At 36.3% G+C, this 19,499-nt stretch overlaps 1 protein-coding gene across 1 annotated transcript in view; it reads left to right on the forward strand.

Moving 5' to 3' along the window:
• LOC150108468 (dynein axonemal heavy chain 7-like) overlaps window positions 1-19,499 on the forward strand; it is a 990,001-nt gene that overhangs the window by 651,735 nt on the left and 318,767 nt on the right. The window contains exon 30 of the mRNA XM_090390473.1: window positions 246-418. Coding sequence (XP_090246599.1) covers window positions 246-418 — 173 coding nt within the window. The remainder of the gene's footprint in view (window positions 1-245; window positions 419-19,499) is intronic.

The following is a 19,499-nucleotide window of genomic DNA, read 5'->3' on the forward strand; positions in this document are numbered from 1 at the left end:
TATTACGGTTTTCAATTTTGATTAAAACATATAATTCCATGTATATTGAATTTATACATAAAATAAGACCTAATATAGTAAGTATGTATCATGTTCATTTATTTAAAATATTTGAGTATATGAAACACCTAAACTTTAATCATTTTTCCAACTTTTTAATTAATAATTTAAATAATTTAAGTTTTATAATTGTATGAAACAGATTTTCTTTCTAAATGTTTGCCAATATTTTCTTTGATTTAAAGATTGCTGATGAAACAGAAATTAAAATAAATGCTTCTCGTCAAGGGTACCAACCTGTTGCTCAGCATTCTTCAATCCTGTTTTTCTCCATTACTGATTTGCCTAATATAGATCCTATGTATCAGTATTCATTGAATTGGTTTATTAATCTCTTTGTTAACTCTATTGAAAACAGGTAAGTATTCAATTCAATTAGAAGCTTTACATTTCTTTAATATCATTGATTTACTTTAAGAATTAAAATTGAAAAATGAAATTTTATAACCTCTTTCACAAAATTTTAAGTTGATTCATCATTTAAAAAATAAGAGCACAAAGAGTGAAACAGAAAAAACAGATATTTATCATAATCAGAAGTATACATACAAAAACTACTGTACTGCTTTGGTAGTTTTGGTAGGAACAAGTGATTTGTCTGGGTGATAAATACAATATGGGAGAGGATGTGAAAGGGCTGTTGGAAGAAATGAGAGTAAAGAGTGACAAAGTGAAAATAGTTTATTACCTAGATATGATAGAAATGAATTAAGAAAGGCTATGATGACAAGCAATTTGATGTAAGTATTTGGATGTGTGGAATGAGTTTGAAGGAAGAACAGATTTTATAAGAAGGATATCCTACAATTTGATGCAGTTATTAACTGGTATGAGACCTAACACAGAGAGAAACTAGATATGATGGGAGGAAGGGTGAGAATCTGTGCTAAAGAATGACCATACTTTGTAACTGTGTTAATAAGAGTAATGCACATTATCATGGAAATGATTATGGGTTAAAAACAATTGTGTTCATCTGGTTAGGATTTAAGCAAGTGCAAAGAAGTCAGTATAAGCAAGGCATCAGATAAGAACAGAGATCTGCAAGTTGTTCAGTTGGGTTATGGAGACTACAAAAGTGAGTTTACAAAAAAGTGCAGGTAACTTATTATGTTAAGGGATTGGAGTTTGTCACCTTGGCGAAGATGTTGGAGCCTCATATTGTAGGATCTCGCTCATCTCACTCACTATCTGGCTATCAGAGACAGATATACTAATTGGTTTCAAGTGTAAAGAATACAGTATTTTTAAAAAATAGACAGGATAAGAGAGGAGAGGGTGCACCGCTAATGACACTGCATGATTTGACTCCATTAGAGTAGAAATCTATTATTCACTCTCCTGATCACACTTCATTCCTGATAGGTGTATCTCCTTTCTTCCTTCCAGTACCTACCTGTAGTTCATAATGATGTTTTATGGCATAAACAACACCAAGAGGGAGAAGAAAAAAAAATAAACTCACTAATATTTCACTGGTTTTCTAACCAGTATCATCAGAGCACAATTATAACTGTGATAGGCATACTGCACTAAACTACATAATTGAAGAAAACAATTTAAATTGTAACTGACAACAGAACTAATGTCCTTACATGGCACCCTCTGTTGGTTGGATAACCACAAAGTTAATTTAGAGAAGTCACCTATCAGGTCTTAAAATGATGATCTCCCAGGTTTTGTAAATTAATGCTACCATGCTTGTTGAGATTAGGAGAGTGCTTCATGGCTGATGCTGATTCTAAAAATAATCTCTCAGACCTATAACAACTTCTAATGTAATACAGATATTTCCTCCATCTGATCCTATGCAAAGGAGTATTCATAGTATGGTCTGCCAATCCCAACTTGTGATTCAGATAATCACATATGTAATTTTTGTGTTCTTCAAAGCAGATGTTGACTGATCTACCAGTCTGTCCAAAGGATGCCAAACTGCAGGCACAAGGACCTTTATACAGTCTGGGATGTTCAAAAGCAGGGCCGGTGGAAGCGGGCATGCAGTGCATGTGGGCGCCGCTACGAAGGGGGCGCCAGGGCACGGGTCATAAGTTCATTTTTAAAAAACATTTTTATCATAAAAACAAAAATTCTTAGAATGATCAATATTAAAATAAATAAGGCCGGATACACCGAATAAAAATTTTTAAAAAATTGTATATTACTGGCTGTTTAAATTTTGCAGCGAGAGCAAGCTAAATGCTTGCCTCCAGAATCTAAAGTAAAACGGTGAACAGTTTTTATGCGCAGAAACGAATTTTCATACAAAACATTTGTTGCTACGTAACGAGTCATATGGTACTGTAAAAACTCGATTGTAGCTTAAATATTCCAAAGCACATTACATTCGATTGTTTACTTAGGTTAAGTCCCATGTGAATATTGTAAAAATAAACTTTGTTTGTCTCTGTATAGTTTGTTTTAGATGTTATTGTAATAACACTCTGGAAGCGGACTGTATATACTGCTTTAATAAGAATATGTTAGAGTGTTAAAAACAAAGGCAATGTTTATATTGCCGAAGCTGTATGCAATAGATTTACATGGCGGCATTAGAAAGATTGTTATTAAAATTTGTTTGTATGAGAAAGGCTTACAGGCTCTAAGTGTAAACATCTGCTAAGTCAGTCAGAAAGGTTCAAACAACTTTCTGATGGCCAGCAACTTACAATTAAAAGAAAGCAGAGGAGAACAAAAGATGTGCCTAACTTGAAACTTAAGATGAAAGAATCATACTGATTCTTTGGGGGTTGACAAACTTCATGCAAGGTCTCAGAGGAGGTATAATAAAAAACGGACTGAAGCAAACAGAAGGGGCTGCACGGATCCAGAGATTGCTGCAGAAGTAGAGGGGGCCCGGTTTCAGAGATGTCCCAGAGAGACAGGAGAAGCTGCCCAGTTCCAGATGCTGTCAAAGAGGAGGCAGCTCAGTTCCAGACATTGCTAAAGCTGCCCGGTCCCAGACGTTGCCAAAGAGAGACAGAGCTGATCAGTTCCATACATCGTCAGAGAGCATCCCAGATCCAGACGTTGGTTGAGAGAGGAGTTTTCTGCTTCCAGAAAGGAGCTTCTTGGTTCGAGACGTCGCTAGAGAGAACTGACTTCTGGGCCACAGACAAGGCTTTCAAATTGCTGAAAGGAGAAGTCCCAAATGCTGTAGAAGAGAAAAGTTTCCAGTCCAGTGGGATCCTGATTGACAGTTGACAACAGTTTCATTTTTCTTGGAGGCGGCATTTTCAGTTTCTTAGAGGCAGCAATTCAAGCTATTTGAGACAGCAGTTGTCCAGGCATTTTCGGTGAACCCAAGTAGAGGAGAAAAGGTGAGGCAAATTTCCCTAAGTACCTTTGCTCGTAAGTTTTTCTTTTTGCTGTGTGAGAATAACATTTTTCCAGAACTGTACGAGTCCAGTTACATTCCCAATTGATATAGCCAAAGCCAAAATTCCAGACGAAGATCTGAGATGAAAGAATTGCCATGGAAATTTTAGTGAAAGACTTTGACTAATTGTGAGATACAGAGCCTTTGTAAGTTCAAAACTTTTATATAATTCCTCTTATAGTTGTATTAGAAAGACTTTTAAGATATATGTTTAATATTTAATAAGGTTAAGAAGTGTCCTTAAGAGAATCAATTGGCATGTTAGAAGTTGATAACAAATTTGTAAAGATAACTTAACAGAGAGATTTAGGTAACTTCTTTGCGAGTAAGCTTGGAGTTTAATAAGCAAAATTTGTAAACTGAGAGTAGATAACGTTTTGTGTTAAAGAAAGTATTTTAAAGTTGAAGAAAAAAAGTTCTAAATTTTGCTAAAGAGTTTTTATAGAAGGATAGAGAAAGCAATCTCCCTAATGTTTAAATTCGTGTACATTTCATAGTAATGTAAATAAATGTTATTTGACTTTCTTGTAAATATAGCATATAATAATATAAACAACAGAGATTCTGAGACAGAGAAAGTGGCACAGCTACATTAGAATAACGGAGAATAAAGTATAAAGTAAAGAAAAAAGACATCACAAGTAATTAATAGAAATTACAAGTATACAAAGTTAAAATAATAATAAAATTTTACAATGTCGCAGTAATGACAGGATAGCAACAGTAGATTTATAACAGTATGCATCTCAATAGGCTATTGACAGTAGCGCAGTGTGGACTATTGTTTCATCTCTGTGTCATGTTGTGTAATAATTTCTTGTGGATATAAAATAGAAATGGAATCAAAAATTAAAAACAAGTTATCTGGTGCACAAAATCGTAAGCATCATGCTGCGAAAGAAGCAGATATTAAAAACACACTGGGGCTCTTAATAAATTTGTTAAAATATTAAAATATTCTGATGCAGATTGTAACCAACTCGATACATCAGAAATCAGAGTTGACGAACTGTGCCCATCATCCAGTTTGAATGAAAGTACTATTACAACTGTTGAACAAGATAACAAGATGCAGGATTTAAGTGAAAAACAGTTAGGAGAAGATTTAGTTGTAGTTGACCACGAAGCCTCTGTAAATTTAGAAGATCCAGGTGAATGGGGAAATATTGATGAAAAATTATGAGTTTCTTTAACTGAAATAGGGCCTGTTCAAAAGAAAAATATAATATATCCCAGAGATACATATGGTCATAAATTTTGCGACACGTATTATAAAAGAAAAATGGAAAACGGAGAGCTCGTGCCAAGAACATGGCTCATTTATTCCGAAACTTTAAATTCTGTTTTTTGCTTTTGTTGCAAACTTTTTGCACCAACTGAATTAAGTAGTCTTGTAGAAGGTTATAACGATTGGAGAAATGTAAGTACAACTTTGCATAGACATGAGACTAGTTTAGCTCACATGAAAAATTTCTTATAATGGAAGGAACTGATAAAAATTTAAAAAACAAAACTACTATTGATTGTCAAACTCAAAAGCATGTATGAAATGGAAAAGAAACATTGGATGAGTGTTTTAGAATGCTTGATTGAAATTATAAAATTCCTCAGTAGCCAAAATTTAGCTTTCCACTGATCATCAGATAAATTATATGAAAGGAATAACGGCAATTTTTTAAAATTAGTCGAACTGTTTGCGAAGTTTGACCCTGTTATGGAAAATCATGTTGAAAGGGCCCTACAAAGAAACAATAGAGTACACTATTTGAGTAAAGACAGTTAAAATGAAATATTGGAAACTTTAAGTAATGCAATCAAGGATACAATTTTATTATCAATTCGAAAATCTAAATATTATTCCATAATTTTAGACTGCACACCTGATGTAAGTAAAACAGAACAAATGACCATTATTATTCACTTAATTTCCTGTGACAATGGAATTGTCAAGATCATGGAAAACCTTTTAGGTTTTGCAGATATAGCAGATTCCACAGGGCGTGGTTTATGTGCAACAATAATGGAACAACTGGAAAAATGGAACATTCCCATTGAAGACATGTGAGGTCAAGGGAATGACAATGGGGCACATGTGAAAGGGAAAAAATATGGGCTCCAAAATTTGCTTTTAAACAAAAATCCTCGAGCTTTTTACGTGCCATGTGCTGCTCATACTGTAAATTTAATCATTAACACGTTCGCTGCCAACTACGAGTATACTCGTAGTGAGTAAACCTGCTTCACAAGCCAGCTACGAGTATACTCGTATGACGCTTAACACCGGGAACGAGATTATTGTATTGACCTTGAAGAAGTGAAAATGCTTGGCTTGTGGGGCTAACTGTGTATTCTCATAGACCGTATATGCTCTGTACAAGCCAACTACGAGTATACTCGTAGGACGTTTACCTCCGGTTACAAGATTATCGTACTGACCTTGAAGAAGTAAAACTGCTCGGCGTAGGGGAACAGACCATGCCAAAGTAGCGTGGCAGCGAACGTGTTAATGATGCAGCCAAAGTGAATGCAGATACAATTAGTTTCTTTGTAATTATTCAAGAAATATACAATTTCTTTTCATTCTCTTACAAACGTTGGGTAATCCTTTTCAAGTTCGTAAAAAATTAACATTGAAACAGCCATCAGAAACACGATGGGAAAGTAAAATTAATGCAATCCGCCCTCTATGATATCAGTTAGGAGAAATTTACGATGCACTTTTTGAAATTTTAAATAATGAAAATTTTAATAAAGAAACTCAGCATGAAGCACAAACATCATGTGCTAAAATGAAGGACTACAAATTTATTTGTTCTCTTATAATTTGTCATGATTTGCTTAACAGAATAAACCCTGTGAGTAAATTGCTTCAAGACAAAAATATGAACATTACACTTGCTTTAGAATCTATCGAAAACTTAAAAATATTCTTACAAGAGTATCAATCAGATACAAATTTTAAAGAAGTTCTAAAAACGGCAAAAGAACTTAGTGAAGAGGTTGATGAAGAACAAGAATTTAAAACTGGCACGGAAGTTAATTTTTAAATTTTTAAAAATTTCAAGTATATTTATGTAATTTAATTTATTTTCTGTTATTCTGTAAAGATTTTATTTTTTGAATACTTATATTAATATTAATAAAATATTCTAATTATTATTTCTGAATTCTTTTCCTATTTTCTCATCTATCTTGAGTTTCTTTTATTTTCCTAAAAGATAGTTCCACTTATAAAAATTATTAAAAATTTTTTACAACTTACTAAGAATTTAGTAAAATGCAAGAATTTTTTAAACTTTATTTCAAATAAATTTTAACTTTAATTAAAATTCATTTTAATTTTGTTAGCGATTCGGGTTGGTGAGAAGGCTATAATCCCGGTATCATTATATTCAACGATTAAAGTGAAGTGGCTTTATCAAAATTTGCTTTAACTTTTGAGAATAACTTTTGAGAATTTTTTGAATATTCGGGCTTTTAATGATTATCCTGCTTAGTCAACACCCCTAGTTCGTTACATTTAGCGAACCAACATGTGGCTGTTCTGTCAAAATTTATTTAAGAAATTTCAAATAATTTAAACTTTTATTATCATAAAAGAACCACACACACACACACCTGGATCATTACAGGGGTGCTTAGATAGACATTGCATGCGGGCAGCAAAGACCCTAGCGCTGGGGCTGTTCAAAAGGATGCAGTCAATCTTTAGAAGAATATACAAAAGTAGCTGGCTGAATGAAGGGTTTGAAAGTAGCATAGAGATCATATTATTGTTATTATTATTCAAGCCTCCATGGAGAGAAAAGACTCATCGCGGGAGGTCCTTCCTAGGAAACACAAAGTTTGTCTATCAATACTCATCTCCATATTTGCAGAGAACTTTGGCTATTTTTTCTGATGTACCCTTAACATATGGGATAATTACATTAAGTTACCAAAGATCTGGGAAACTCATTTTAAGACCTAATACTTTGAATTCTCTAAATTAATTTTTATTTATCTGACCCATAGAAGGCATCATGTAAGGATATTAGTTCTGTTACAGTTTAAATTGTTCTCCTCAATTACATAGTTTAGTGCTATGGGCCTATCACACTTATAATTGTGTTCTGATGATGCTAGTTAGAAAACCAGTGATATATTAGTGAGTTTAATAAATATAATTTTTCCTCTCTTTGTGTTTTTATACTGTAAAACATTATTATGATCAATGACACTTAAGTCTTTCTATACGTACCTACCCATAGTAGATGACTTCCATAATAATTATATTGTACTCATTGAGTTTATTTGATAATTTGATAATGCTGCTATCCTACACCAGCAGCTGACCATATGTTTCTCATTGTATGTATCTCACACTAGATCCTTGTAGAAAGGCTTATATGCTGGTAAAACATGATAAATAAATACTTAAGGAATTGATAGCGTACACTAGAAATATAAATTAAATCAACTTTAATATATACTCTCAGATATTTCAGCAATGTCACGTTGCCATCTTCATGGGAACTTAAGATAAAGACACGTACACGCAAGTACTACATAACAGCAAATGAGAAACGAAGCTAGAAAGCTACCGTTTTCCTAAAGTCCTGATGGTTCCCCCTGGTAGGCTATATTAGGTGTTCTTGGCCTTTGGGCTGAAGTTCTTCTGATGTATATTTCCCAAATTTGGGTCAGTCTCATGCATCCAAATTTGTTGAGGTTTGGCATGTTCCTAAGGGCTGAGGCCGATTCCATGAAAAGTCTTTCATATTTGAACTTGCTACAGTGTATTACTGTGGCTTTCTTCCACCTTATTCTGTGGCAAGTATCCAGAGCATGGTCTCCAAGCCCAGAGTGGCTGTACTGGTGAAATTGGATGTAGTCCTGTTCTGAGATTCTGATATTTGCTGTCCTGCCAAAGTAGGACAATTTACAGCTGCAAGGGACCTGGTATACACCAGGTAGGTCTAGGGGAAGTGGTTGGTCTTTATTGGAGCTGATAAAGGATGCCAATATTCTATATGGTCTGTAACAAGTGGTCAAGTCATGTATTTTTAGGATTTTGTTGATTTTTTCCGAGGTGCCTCGATTGTAGGGAATGGTGATGGATTTAGAGTAATCTTTTTTTGTGAATTGGGAGAGGTGGGTTGTGGATATCTGGTTTTAGTATTTTTTGGATTTTTTTTTTTTGGGGGGGGGGGGAGGTAGCCATTGGCTGAGAAAGTGTTAAGGATGTGATTTAGTTCAGTGGTTAGGGCTTGGTCATTTGAACAGATTAGTTTAGCCCTGTTGAATAGTGTTTTAATAACTCCATATTGTTGTGAGGGGGGGGGGGGGATTATTGGTGAATGTATCTGCCTGTATGGGTGGGTTTTCTAAAAACTGAGAAAACCAAGGTACCATCAGGTTGGCAGGTGACCAGTGTGTCTAGAAAGGGGAGGCTATCGTTTTCCTCTTTTTCCAGGGTGAACTTGATTCTAGGGTGTTGGTTGTTTAAGTTTGTTAGGAAGGAGAGGAGTGTATCTGGGCCATGTGGCCAAATAGCGAATACATCATGAACGTAGCGAAGTCATATGGTAGGTTTTTGTGGGGCAGAGTTTAAGGCTTTCTCTTCGGAAGTCTCCAAAAGAAGTTGGCCAAGGGTTGGGAAAGTGGTGAACCAATGGCTGTCCCCTCTATCTGTTTGTAGAATTTTTCCTGCCAAATGAAATAGTTTGAGTTCATTGGGAACTGAAATAGGCCTGAGATATTGGGAGAAAATTTAGCTTGGATTAGCTCTAAGGTTTCTTTGAGGCGGACATTTATGAATAAGGAGGAGACGTCAAAACTGACCGTTATGTCATTATGTTGGAGTGTAAGGTTTTTCTATACTGGCTTTGAAGTGGGCTGAGTTTTTTTATGTGTGATGGTGTGTTGCCAGTATAATGTGAGAGTGCTTTGGCTAAATATTTAGATAGTTTGTATGTGTGTGTGTGTGGGGGGGGGGGAATCTATGCCATCCACCATGGGACATTTTTCTTTATGTATTTTCGGGAGCCCATATATGCAGGGGGTCTAGAGCTATATGGTTTTAGTCTGTTAGTAATCCCCACAGGCCAAGAAGTGACCTTCTTAAGTAGCCTATGGAGTTTTCTAATTTGTGAGTTGGTGGGATTGTATTCAATGGGGAGGTAAGTAGCTCGATCTAATGGTAAAGGATAAATAGTAATAGAATCTAATAGTAAAGTAAACTGACTACACGGGTAAGCTAAAGGCTTGCCCGTGTAGTCAGTATGATTGAGTACCACAGTGGCGTTCCCCTTATCCGCTTTGGTGATAACTATTTCTTTGTTTTTCTTCCTTTCCTATAGAGACTTGTATTCATTAATGGATATGTTGGTTTTTGGTGGTTTTGCTTTTGTGAGAACACAAGCTACATCCAATCTGATATCGTTGGCGATGTGGTTTGGAAGGTGGCGAATTCCGCATTCAATTTGGATCATTAATTCCTCGGCTGGTAATTTCCTAGGAGCAATGGCGAAGTCGTTACCCTGTGACAGAGCATTGAGTGCTTCAGGCTTCAAGATAACTGAAGAAAGGTTAACTACAGTGTTGGTTTGTAGTTTTAGTTTGGACGTCGAGTTCTTTTTTAATTTATCAAACTTGTTGATATGTAGATTCCGTATTCTTTCTAATTCTTTATTTGCCACAGTGCACGAGACGTCATGACCAAAGTTCATGATTTAGCATATTTGAAAGCTCTATCTCTAGCACTAAAATAGCTCTGTTTACGTCGGCTAGGGAACCGTGTGTAGCGTTAATTTCCTCCCGAAGTAAAGCCTGGCTCACTCGGTTATAGATACGGAGAGCTTTTTGTGAACAGAAACGATGCTTAAATTTTTCAAATATGAAAGACTATTCATGGAATCAGCCTCAACCCTTAGGAACATGCCAAATCTCAACAATATAATAAAATTAGTTTAATCCTTTATCCAAGTGTGAGCAAACAAAGTTTGCACCTGAAAGCATCTTCAGGACTGGGGTAAGGTGGTACAACACCAGGGCATCTCGTTGCAAAGGTGGAGCAAGATACCAACACTCCTATCTCAGTATCTCCTATAATGCAAAACACATCTCCTTGTGGATATGTCTAATGTTATGCATAAGGGAAGGGCCACTACCCAGACTAGTTTCAACCTTATGAATAAGTAAAGCCGTCTCTAAAAATTCGGATGATCCCTAGGCCACTCAATCGTGGGCGAAAAACCGTCCATCTCAGCGTTGGCTCCACTCAGTGATGGCCTTCCACCCACACGCCACCACCGAGCAGAACCGCTCAAATTCCAAAGAAAAGCATTCACCGACACAAAACCCCTCAGTGGGCCGTGCCTGAGAACACTTTCCCTGGAGACTCATATTGCTCCCTTAAGGCAAAAACCTTAAGAGAGCGAACTCATAATAGCCCCCACTAGTTTCGACCTTTATTGAGGTCTATTCAGTGGGAGCCAGGCTCAAATGGAGATATCAGGCAGAAGCTTTAGCAGGTCATCTCTACCTATAGGAGTTGCCAAATGGTGTGCCACCCTTTTTTAATAAATTACTCTGGATTTAGAGAAAGATGTTGAAAGTTTATTTTTCACTTGGTTAGAGTATAATAAAATTAGTTTAACCCTTTATCCAAATGTGAGCAAACAAAGTTTGCACCTGAAAGTATCTTCAGGACTGGGGTAAGGTGGTACAACACCAGGACAACTTGTTGCAAAGTGGAGCAAGCTACCAAAACTCCTATCTCAGTATCTCCTATAATGCAAAACACATCTCCTTGCGGATATGTCTAATGTTATGCATTAAGGGAAGGGCCACTACTCAGACTAGTTTCGACCTTTATTGAGGTCTCTTCAGTGGGAGCCAGGCCCAAGTGGCGATACCAGGCAGAAGCATTAGCAGGTCATCTCTACCTATAGGAGTTGCCAAACTTTGTTTGCTCACACTTGGATAAAGGATTAAACTAATTTTATTATACTCTAACCAAGTGAAAAATAAACTTTCAACATCTTTCTCTAAATCCAGAGTAATTTATTAAAAAAATGGTGGCACACCATTTGGCAACTCCTGTAGGTAGAGATGACCTGCTAATGCTTCTGCCTGGTATCTCCACTTGTCTCCACTTGGGCCTGGCTCCCACTGAAGAGACCTCAATAAAGGGCGAAACTAGTCTGGGTAGTGGCCCTTCCCTTAATGCATAACATTAGACATAGCCGCAAGGAGATGTGTTTTGCATTATAGGAGATACTGAGATAGGAGTGTTAGTAGCTTGCTTCACCTTTGCAACGAGTTGTTCTGGTGTTGTACCACCTTACCCCAGTCCTGAAGATACTTTCAGGCGCAAACTTTGTTTGCTCACGCTTGGATAAAGGATTAAACTAATTTTATTATACTCTAACCAAGTGAAAAATAAACTTTCAACATCAAATCTCAACAAATTTGAATGCATGAGACTGCTCCAAATTTGCGAAACATACATCAAAAGAACTTCAGCCCAAAAGCCAAGAACACCTAATATAGCCTGCAGGGAGCACCATCAGGACTTTAGGAAAACAGTAGCTTTCTCACTTCCTTTCTCATTTGCTGTTATGTAGTACTTGCGTGCATGTGTCTTTATCTTAAGTTCCCATGAAGATGGCAATGTGATGTTGGCGAAATATCCGAAAGTATATATATTAAAGTTGATTTAATTTATATTGCTAGTGTACGCTGTCAATTCCTTAAGTATTAATTATCATTATTATTATTATTATCTCACACTAGATCAATCTATCTATCTATCTCACTTAATTTCCACTGGTAAAGCTGGATGAGATGACCAGATATTTGCTGTCAACATGATCTTGCATAAATAGTTTCTATCTTCAGAATTCTTGATAATTCCTGCCACACTCCTGATCTCTTCTTAACCAGTTATTAAGAGATCAGGAGTGTGGCAGGAATAAATCCTATATGTAATGTCTTTTATTTCCCAAAGGGAATAAGTAGATAGAGTTCCTTTAGCCTTAACTTTTTGAAAACAAGTAATTAGCCAGTCCATCCTTCAAACCTTCACTATTAATGAGTCCATGCTGTCAATGAATGAAGCCTTTTTTGGAAGGAGTGTGAGAGAGAGAGAAAGAGAGCGTGTGCTAGACAACTGCTGCCATCTTGTGGCCTTTATCCCTAATACTTGTACTTTTGTCTGTAATGGTGGGACTACTTAGTTTTTCAGATTCCATTGCATCCCAAAGATCGACTAGCTCAGAGAACCAGCTCAAGAAAGGCTTAGAAAATAGTTACTTTAGTCAGAAACTGGAATCAAACTTGTAACAGTTTACATTCCAGATGTACTGTGGATGTTATTCCCCTTGTAAGTTGGAATTATTGTAATGCCAATATCCATTGGCATTGCAATAATTCCAACTTGGATGATCTCCTTCTTTCATTGGCTGATTCTTGTTTCTACTGCTCTGATTAAAACACCTACTCCAGTTGCAATAACTAACATAATTCTTACTGAAATTAAATCTTTCATCTTCCATTCCATTCTGAATCCTAGTCCACTAGATTCAGGATGTCCATATCCACTTTACACTCAGCATACAGAGAACCATGCATCAACTCAAAAAGGCCATCATCAAATCCAAATTCAACTTTAATCAGCACAAGTGTACAAAACTTACAGTTGCTCAAATGGCAGGCAGGCTATTTGATCCCTTTCTAAGATATTTGGCCTAATTTCTACTCATCCATGTTTCCACTTCTCATATCTAAAGATCTAGCATTATTCTTCTCCTTCAAGTTCTGCATTGATGACCAAAGCAAAGTATCCTTCATCTTATCAAGCTCATTGTCTTCTGGCCTTTCATCAGAGAAACATCAGAAGAATGCTCAAAGAATGCAAAATATCTCCATTATGGAAAAACAGGCCTATCAGACTATGCACTCCAAACATACCATAGAATTGACTGGAAAGGTACCAAGTCTCTACATTGCACCAAAACATTGCACCAAAACCTGGTTTGAGAGAAAATTTAAAGAAGCCTGTAAAATGCTAAAACAATCCAAACCTGAACAAAAATGACAGACTAATCATTCCAATAATGTGGAGGACCCATCTGCAACCCGAACAAGCCCAAAAGGAAATCTCAATATGAGAGGATTTTAGAAATGTTTAACATACTTCTGTTTTTAATTTATTTTTATATTTACTTTTTTTTTAAACTTTATTTTATTTTATTTTTTATAATTTTTTTAATAATATTTTTTCCCACTAGAAGTCACGTTAGATAAAAGATTAATAAACAGATTAGATTCATTTTACCTTTGTAAAGTGCAATAGCACATAGCTTGTTTCTTATACATGTATTTTTCTGATGATGACCTCAATACAGAGGTCGAAACATCAAATGTTACTTTCCTAATATTAAGTAAAGTAATTATTTTAACACGTGTGCGTGTTGTGTTTCCCTAAATTCTTATCCATGTATTATTATTATTATTATTATTATTATTACACCCTCTGTGGAGTCAGCAGACTCATCGTGGCAGGTTTATTCAGCTGACAACATATTTATCATATAAACTCTTAAAATCCTTAACGCTCCTTGCATTAATAACACATTCTGATAATTCCTTCCATTCACTGACAATTCTCCATGTAAAAAATCTACTCCTCACACCCCTCTTTCCCACACTTTTACATAACTTCCAGGGATGACCTCTGGTTCTTCCCCTCTTGCCTTCTACTCTTTTTATAATCCCTTCTGAATTAATCTGATAAAATCCTCTCACTAACTTAAATGTTTCTATCATATCACCTATCTTCCTCTTATCCACCAAACTCTGCAATCCGCACTTCTTCAACCTGTCTCCATAGCCAGCATTACAAAGTCCCGATATTGTCTTAGTCACTCACCTCTGGACTCTGTCTCAAAAATCACACTGAAAACCAGGTGACCAGATCTGAGTACAATAGTCCAAGTGTGGCCTGACCAGTTCCTTATACAGTGGTACAACCACTTCCTTATTCCTTGCATGTTAGAGTACTTCTTATCATAGCAGCAGTACAATGTGCAGCCTTTGCAATATTACCATTATGCGCTCTAAACTTGAGTCTACTGTCAACCATCATTCCCAAATCTCTACTCTCATCCACTTCCTGCAGTATGGAACCATCGATATAGTACACAGCCTTATATTTCTGCACTCCAAAATGCAACACCTTGCATTTACTGATATTAAAACTACAATCCCACTCCTTTGTCCAAGTAAAAAGTCTATTCAAATCTTCCTGAAGGGAATTAATATCCACAGTGCTACTTATAATTCTTCCCATATTTGCATCATCAGCAAACAAATGAAAATCCCCATCAGTCCACATGATATATATCATTTGGACTGATGGGGATTATAAGTTAAACAGTAGGAGCCCAAAACAGAACCTTAGGGAATGCCACTGGTTACCCTCCTTTTTTGAGACACTGCTCCATCATACACAACCTGCTGATATTGTTCAGAGAGCCAATCTCTGATCCATGTAATCTATATACTAGAACTACTCTAGTATATTCTTAGACTTTGCAAATGCTTTTGCTAAGTCTAAGAATATTACTATATATGATTCTCCCTTATCTAACACACTTGTCACCTTATCATAAAATGCAAGTAAATTACTAAACAGGACCAACCCTTTACAAATCCATGCTGACCATCATAAAGAATGCTATGACCACAACCTCAGTTATACAGACTGGCCTATAGTTGGAAACTACTGTCTTAGAACCATGGTTGTGGAGTGGTACTATTTTGCCCTCTTTCCATTCCTTGGGAACCCTACCCGCTGCAAGACTTTTATTAAATAACCAGGTCAAGGGCATAGCCAAATGTGGTGCACATTCCCTAAGAATATATGGTGATATGTCATCGATTCCAACAGCCTTATTCACATCTAAGCCAACCAACATCTGACACACCTCTGTTTAATTCCCTTCACAGATTTTTCATTTTTTGTAACTCCAACTGATGGTATTCATCTATTTATTTCACACTTGATTTATTCTCTCTGACACTGTGTATGCAGTCTACAGTCTACTTTCCTCACACACTCCTTTACCACTTCCCATGCACTATCAACATCCAATCCTTGCAGTTTTCAAGCAATATCCTAAGCTTTTCATACTTACCAGCCATATAATTCCACATATATCCCATCTTTACTGAAAATTTCACACATTTATCCACCTCTGAAGTCAAGACCATATAATCATTCTCAATGATTTCACATTCTCACCAATTGGTGGCAGTGTGATCATATTGGTTATGGACAAATTCTTGGATGCAGTTAGTAGATCTAGCATTCAAAACCTTAGTACAAGGGTAGTCTGAAAAGTTCTCGGCCTAACAATGAAAAAACGAATTTATAATTTAAAAATTATTTTTATTTTTCAACATAATCTCCCTTCAGACTAACACATTTATTCCAGCACCATTATCCTGTCCCCATAGTGGTTCTCAGTAAGATCTGCAAAATACCCCTCTATAGTTGCAATCACCTCTTGATTCAAAGAAAAATGCTGACCAGCAAGGAAGAATTTTAGTTTTGGGAAGAGATAGAAATCAGAGGGAGCCAAATCTGGGGAATAGGGTGGATATTCGGTGGAACCGACTTTGTCTTCTTTGGTGCTGAACAACCGACTTCTGTCCACTGTTTCAATGCTGTTTGGATTCTGGTGTGTTATGGTGAATCCAAGTCTCATCCATAGTAATAAATTGACATACAAAATCAGTTTATTCTTATTAAAACACTCCAAGCACTGTTCAGAGATTTTCATGCGAGTGCGTTTTTGATCTGCTGTGAGCAAGCGCAGCACCCATTTTGCGCTAAGCTTTTTCATATGCAATTCTTCATGCAAAATATATTCTACACGCTCTTTTGAAATGCCTATAGTCTCAGCAATTTCATGCACTTTGACTCACCAGTCATCCAACCATAGTTGCACTTGATCAATGATTTCTGGTGTTGTTACACTTTTTTGGACGTCCTTCACATGGATTATCTTCAAGGCTGGTACAGCCACATTTAAACTCAGCAGACCATTTCTTAATTGTCAGAAACAAAGGAGAAGAGTGCCCATAAACTTTTATGAACTTCAAATGAATTTCTTTTGGCATTAAACCTTCTTTTACAAAGAATTTTATAACCACATGATACTCAATTTTATTTATTTAAAGGGATACAGACAACACTTTTGCTTCAGACAGCTGTATAAAACAAACTACTTACTAGAATGACTTGCAATTTCACATTGATGCTTATGACAGATGTACCAACTTTGTAAAAAAAAAAAACTTGCTGATAGTGTTGCCATCTATAGTCGAGGCTGAGAACTTTTCAGACCACCATTTGTACTTCTTCACATGCTGCTTCAGGTAATTATTCCTTAGTAACTGCATAAATGAAATTTCCTTCTTCATGCATCCTCTCCTCCTTCCAGTCTATGTTTCCACAGTTGAAGTCCCCCATAACAATTACCTATTCTCCACTCATTGAGGTTGTTTGCCTATGCATACTATCCCCCATTATCCTTTACATTCCCTAGTTTATAGAAGCATCCGACTGTATATTTTGTTCTGCTGACTACTCAGTTCACCATATGGTCTCAAATGTACTGTTTTCACTGGTCTGCAGTTGAACTTCTACTCTCTTTAGTTTCAGTTCATCAGCTACAATCAATAATACTCCTCATTTTTACCCTCTATCCTCCCTGAACACACTATACCCTGCACATTCTATCCCACCAACTACACTGGTATCCAAAACCAAAGGATGAACACTATTTCTGAAGGTTACAACTGCAAATTCAGATGAATCAACTGATGAATTCAAACGATTTCACATGGGGAAGAATTATTGGAAAGCTTAAAGATGGTTGTACAATTACTGATATTGCCAGAGAGTTTGAATCTCACATAGCATTGTATCCAGGCTCTGGGCAGTGTTTCAAACCAATGGAATGTGTTCCAGACTTTTGCTAAGAGGTTGCCTTCACTCTATCGTGTAGCATGAAGACAGATTTTTGTTTATAACATCAAAACGTAATCGACACATCACGGCTGCTCCATTCAAGCACAGGTACGTGGGTATCTCAACAAACTGTGGCAAAACGTCTGCAACAAGTAGGCATTTATGCTCAAAGGCCTGTAGTCTGCATCTCTTTATCCACAGCTCATCGTAGAGCACGTTTTCAGTGGTGTTATATCCATCAAAATTAGACAAAACACCAATGGACTAATGTACTCTTTACAAATGAGAGTTGTTTTATTCTTTCATAGAGAATATGAAAGATATAAAATCATAAAGAATAATGATTATCATCATGGTTTTGTTAAAGGAAAATGTAGTTTTACCAACTTACTTCTTTACTATAACAAGGTGATGAATGTACTGGACAAGGGAGATGCATACACAGTGGTATACTTATATTTTGCACAAACGTTTGATAGATTACCACATCACAAGTTAGTAACTAAATTGAAATGGATGGGAATAGATACTAGAATAGGAAGTTGGATAGATAACTGGCTGCCAGTTAAGTATCAAGCAAGATGAATATAGGGGGTTCAGTATCTCAAGAGTGGAAAGTCATTAGTAATGCACTGCAGGAATTTGTTTACCATGAACATAGTATTCTCTACAATAATCATAGAGAATACTGATGTTATCAACCAAATTCTATATGTATCCTAGTTCTTCACTGATCTCTCCAACACCTTAATTACATATAGTAGTATATATCCAGTTATCTATCGAACTTCCTAATCCAGTATCTACTCTCAATCCATTTCAATTTAGTTACTAACTTGTGATGTGGTAATCTATCAAAAGCTTGTGCAAAATTGGAATAGGAGAAGGGGGGGGGGGGATATGATTGAGACATATAAGCTAGTCAGGGGTTGTTATCAGGTTGACATGGAAGAGATTTTTCAGAGAATAGGAGAGGGTGGGGGGCTAACTATAAGGAGAGTGTGAGCAGAGGAATAAGAAACGAGTCCTTTGCATGGAGAATGGTTGGTGAGTGGAATGCATTGCCTGAGTGTGTTGTGAATGTAGATACATTGAATCAGTTTAAAGCATGGTTGGATGAGCATTTTGTGCAATAGTGTGTACCTCCCACGATGAGTCTCTGACTCCATGTAGGTCAGATGTTAATAATAATAATAAAATATCAGTATACCACAGTATATGCATCTCCCTTGTACAATACTGATTGGCCTATAATTTGTAGCCACTGCCTTATCACCACCTTTATGAAGTGGAATAATTTTACCTTCCTTCCTTCATTCCTTTGTGATTGTGCTTTTGCAAGACTCTTGCTAAATCAGTATGCCAAAGCTGATGCCAACTTCCTAGAACATTCCCTTAAGACACATGGTAACATATCATCAGGTCCTGTTACCAGTCCCAGTAAGCCATCTCTACTATTTTCTCTACATTTGAGCCTCTCATGATTTCACACTGATTAGGGTGAATTGCTCACTGAATAGCTCGACTATGTCCTTTTCATTAGTAACCAATCTACCATTTTTTTATTAAGATTATTTTAAAGAAAGAATGATTATGGTAATAATCATTCTTCCCTTTACTTGCCACATATTGTAAAAACTCAAAGATTTTTCTTGTTTTGATTTGCTAATTTCTGAGTAACAACTGAGTCACTCTCCACCTTACCACCTGAGTCACTCTCCTGGCCTGCTCTTAATACTCTTCATGCAACTGATGATTTCCATAATTCATCTTGTGCTGCCTCCACAGTACCCTCTTCCAGATTTCATGTTAATTCCATTTACTTATCCACCTGACACCTACCTTATTTAGACTTTTGACCTTCAGAATACATTCACACATTGATACTATTAAATATCTCTTGGTCACTGCTCAAGCAGTATTTATATCCTTCCTGCTTAACTTTTCATTCCTTGTTATAGCTCCAAACTGTATCCTCAGCTTTTCATAATCACCATGCTTGTAGTTCCACAAAGAAGTCTTCATATGGCTGACCAG

This window comes from Typopeltis vanoorti, chromosome 3 (assembly GCF_054136105.1).
Source record: "Typopeltis vanoorti isolate ZY-2024b chromosome 3, IOZ_Tvanoo_1.0, whole genome shotgun sequence".
NCBI classification, from domain to species: Eukaryota; Metazoa; Arthropoda; class Arachnida; order Uropygi; family Thelyphonidae; genus Typopeltis; species Typopeltis vanoorti.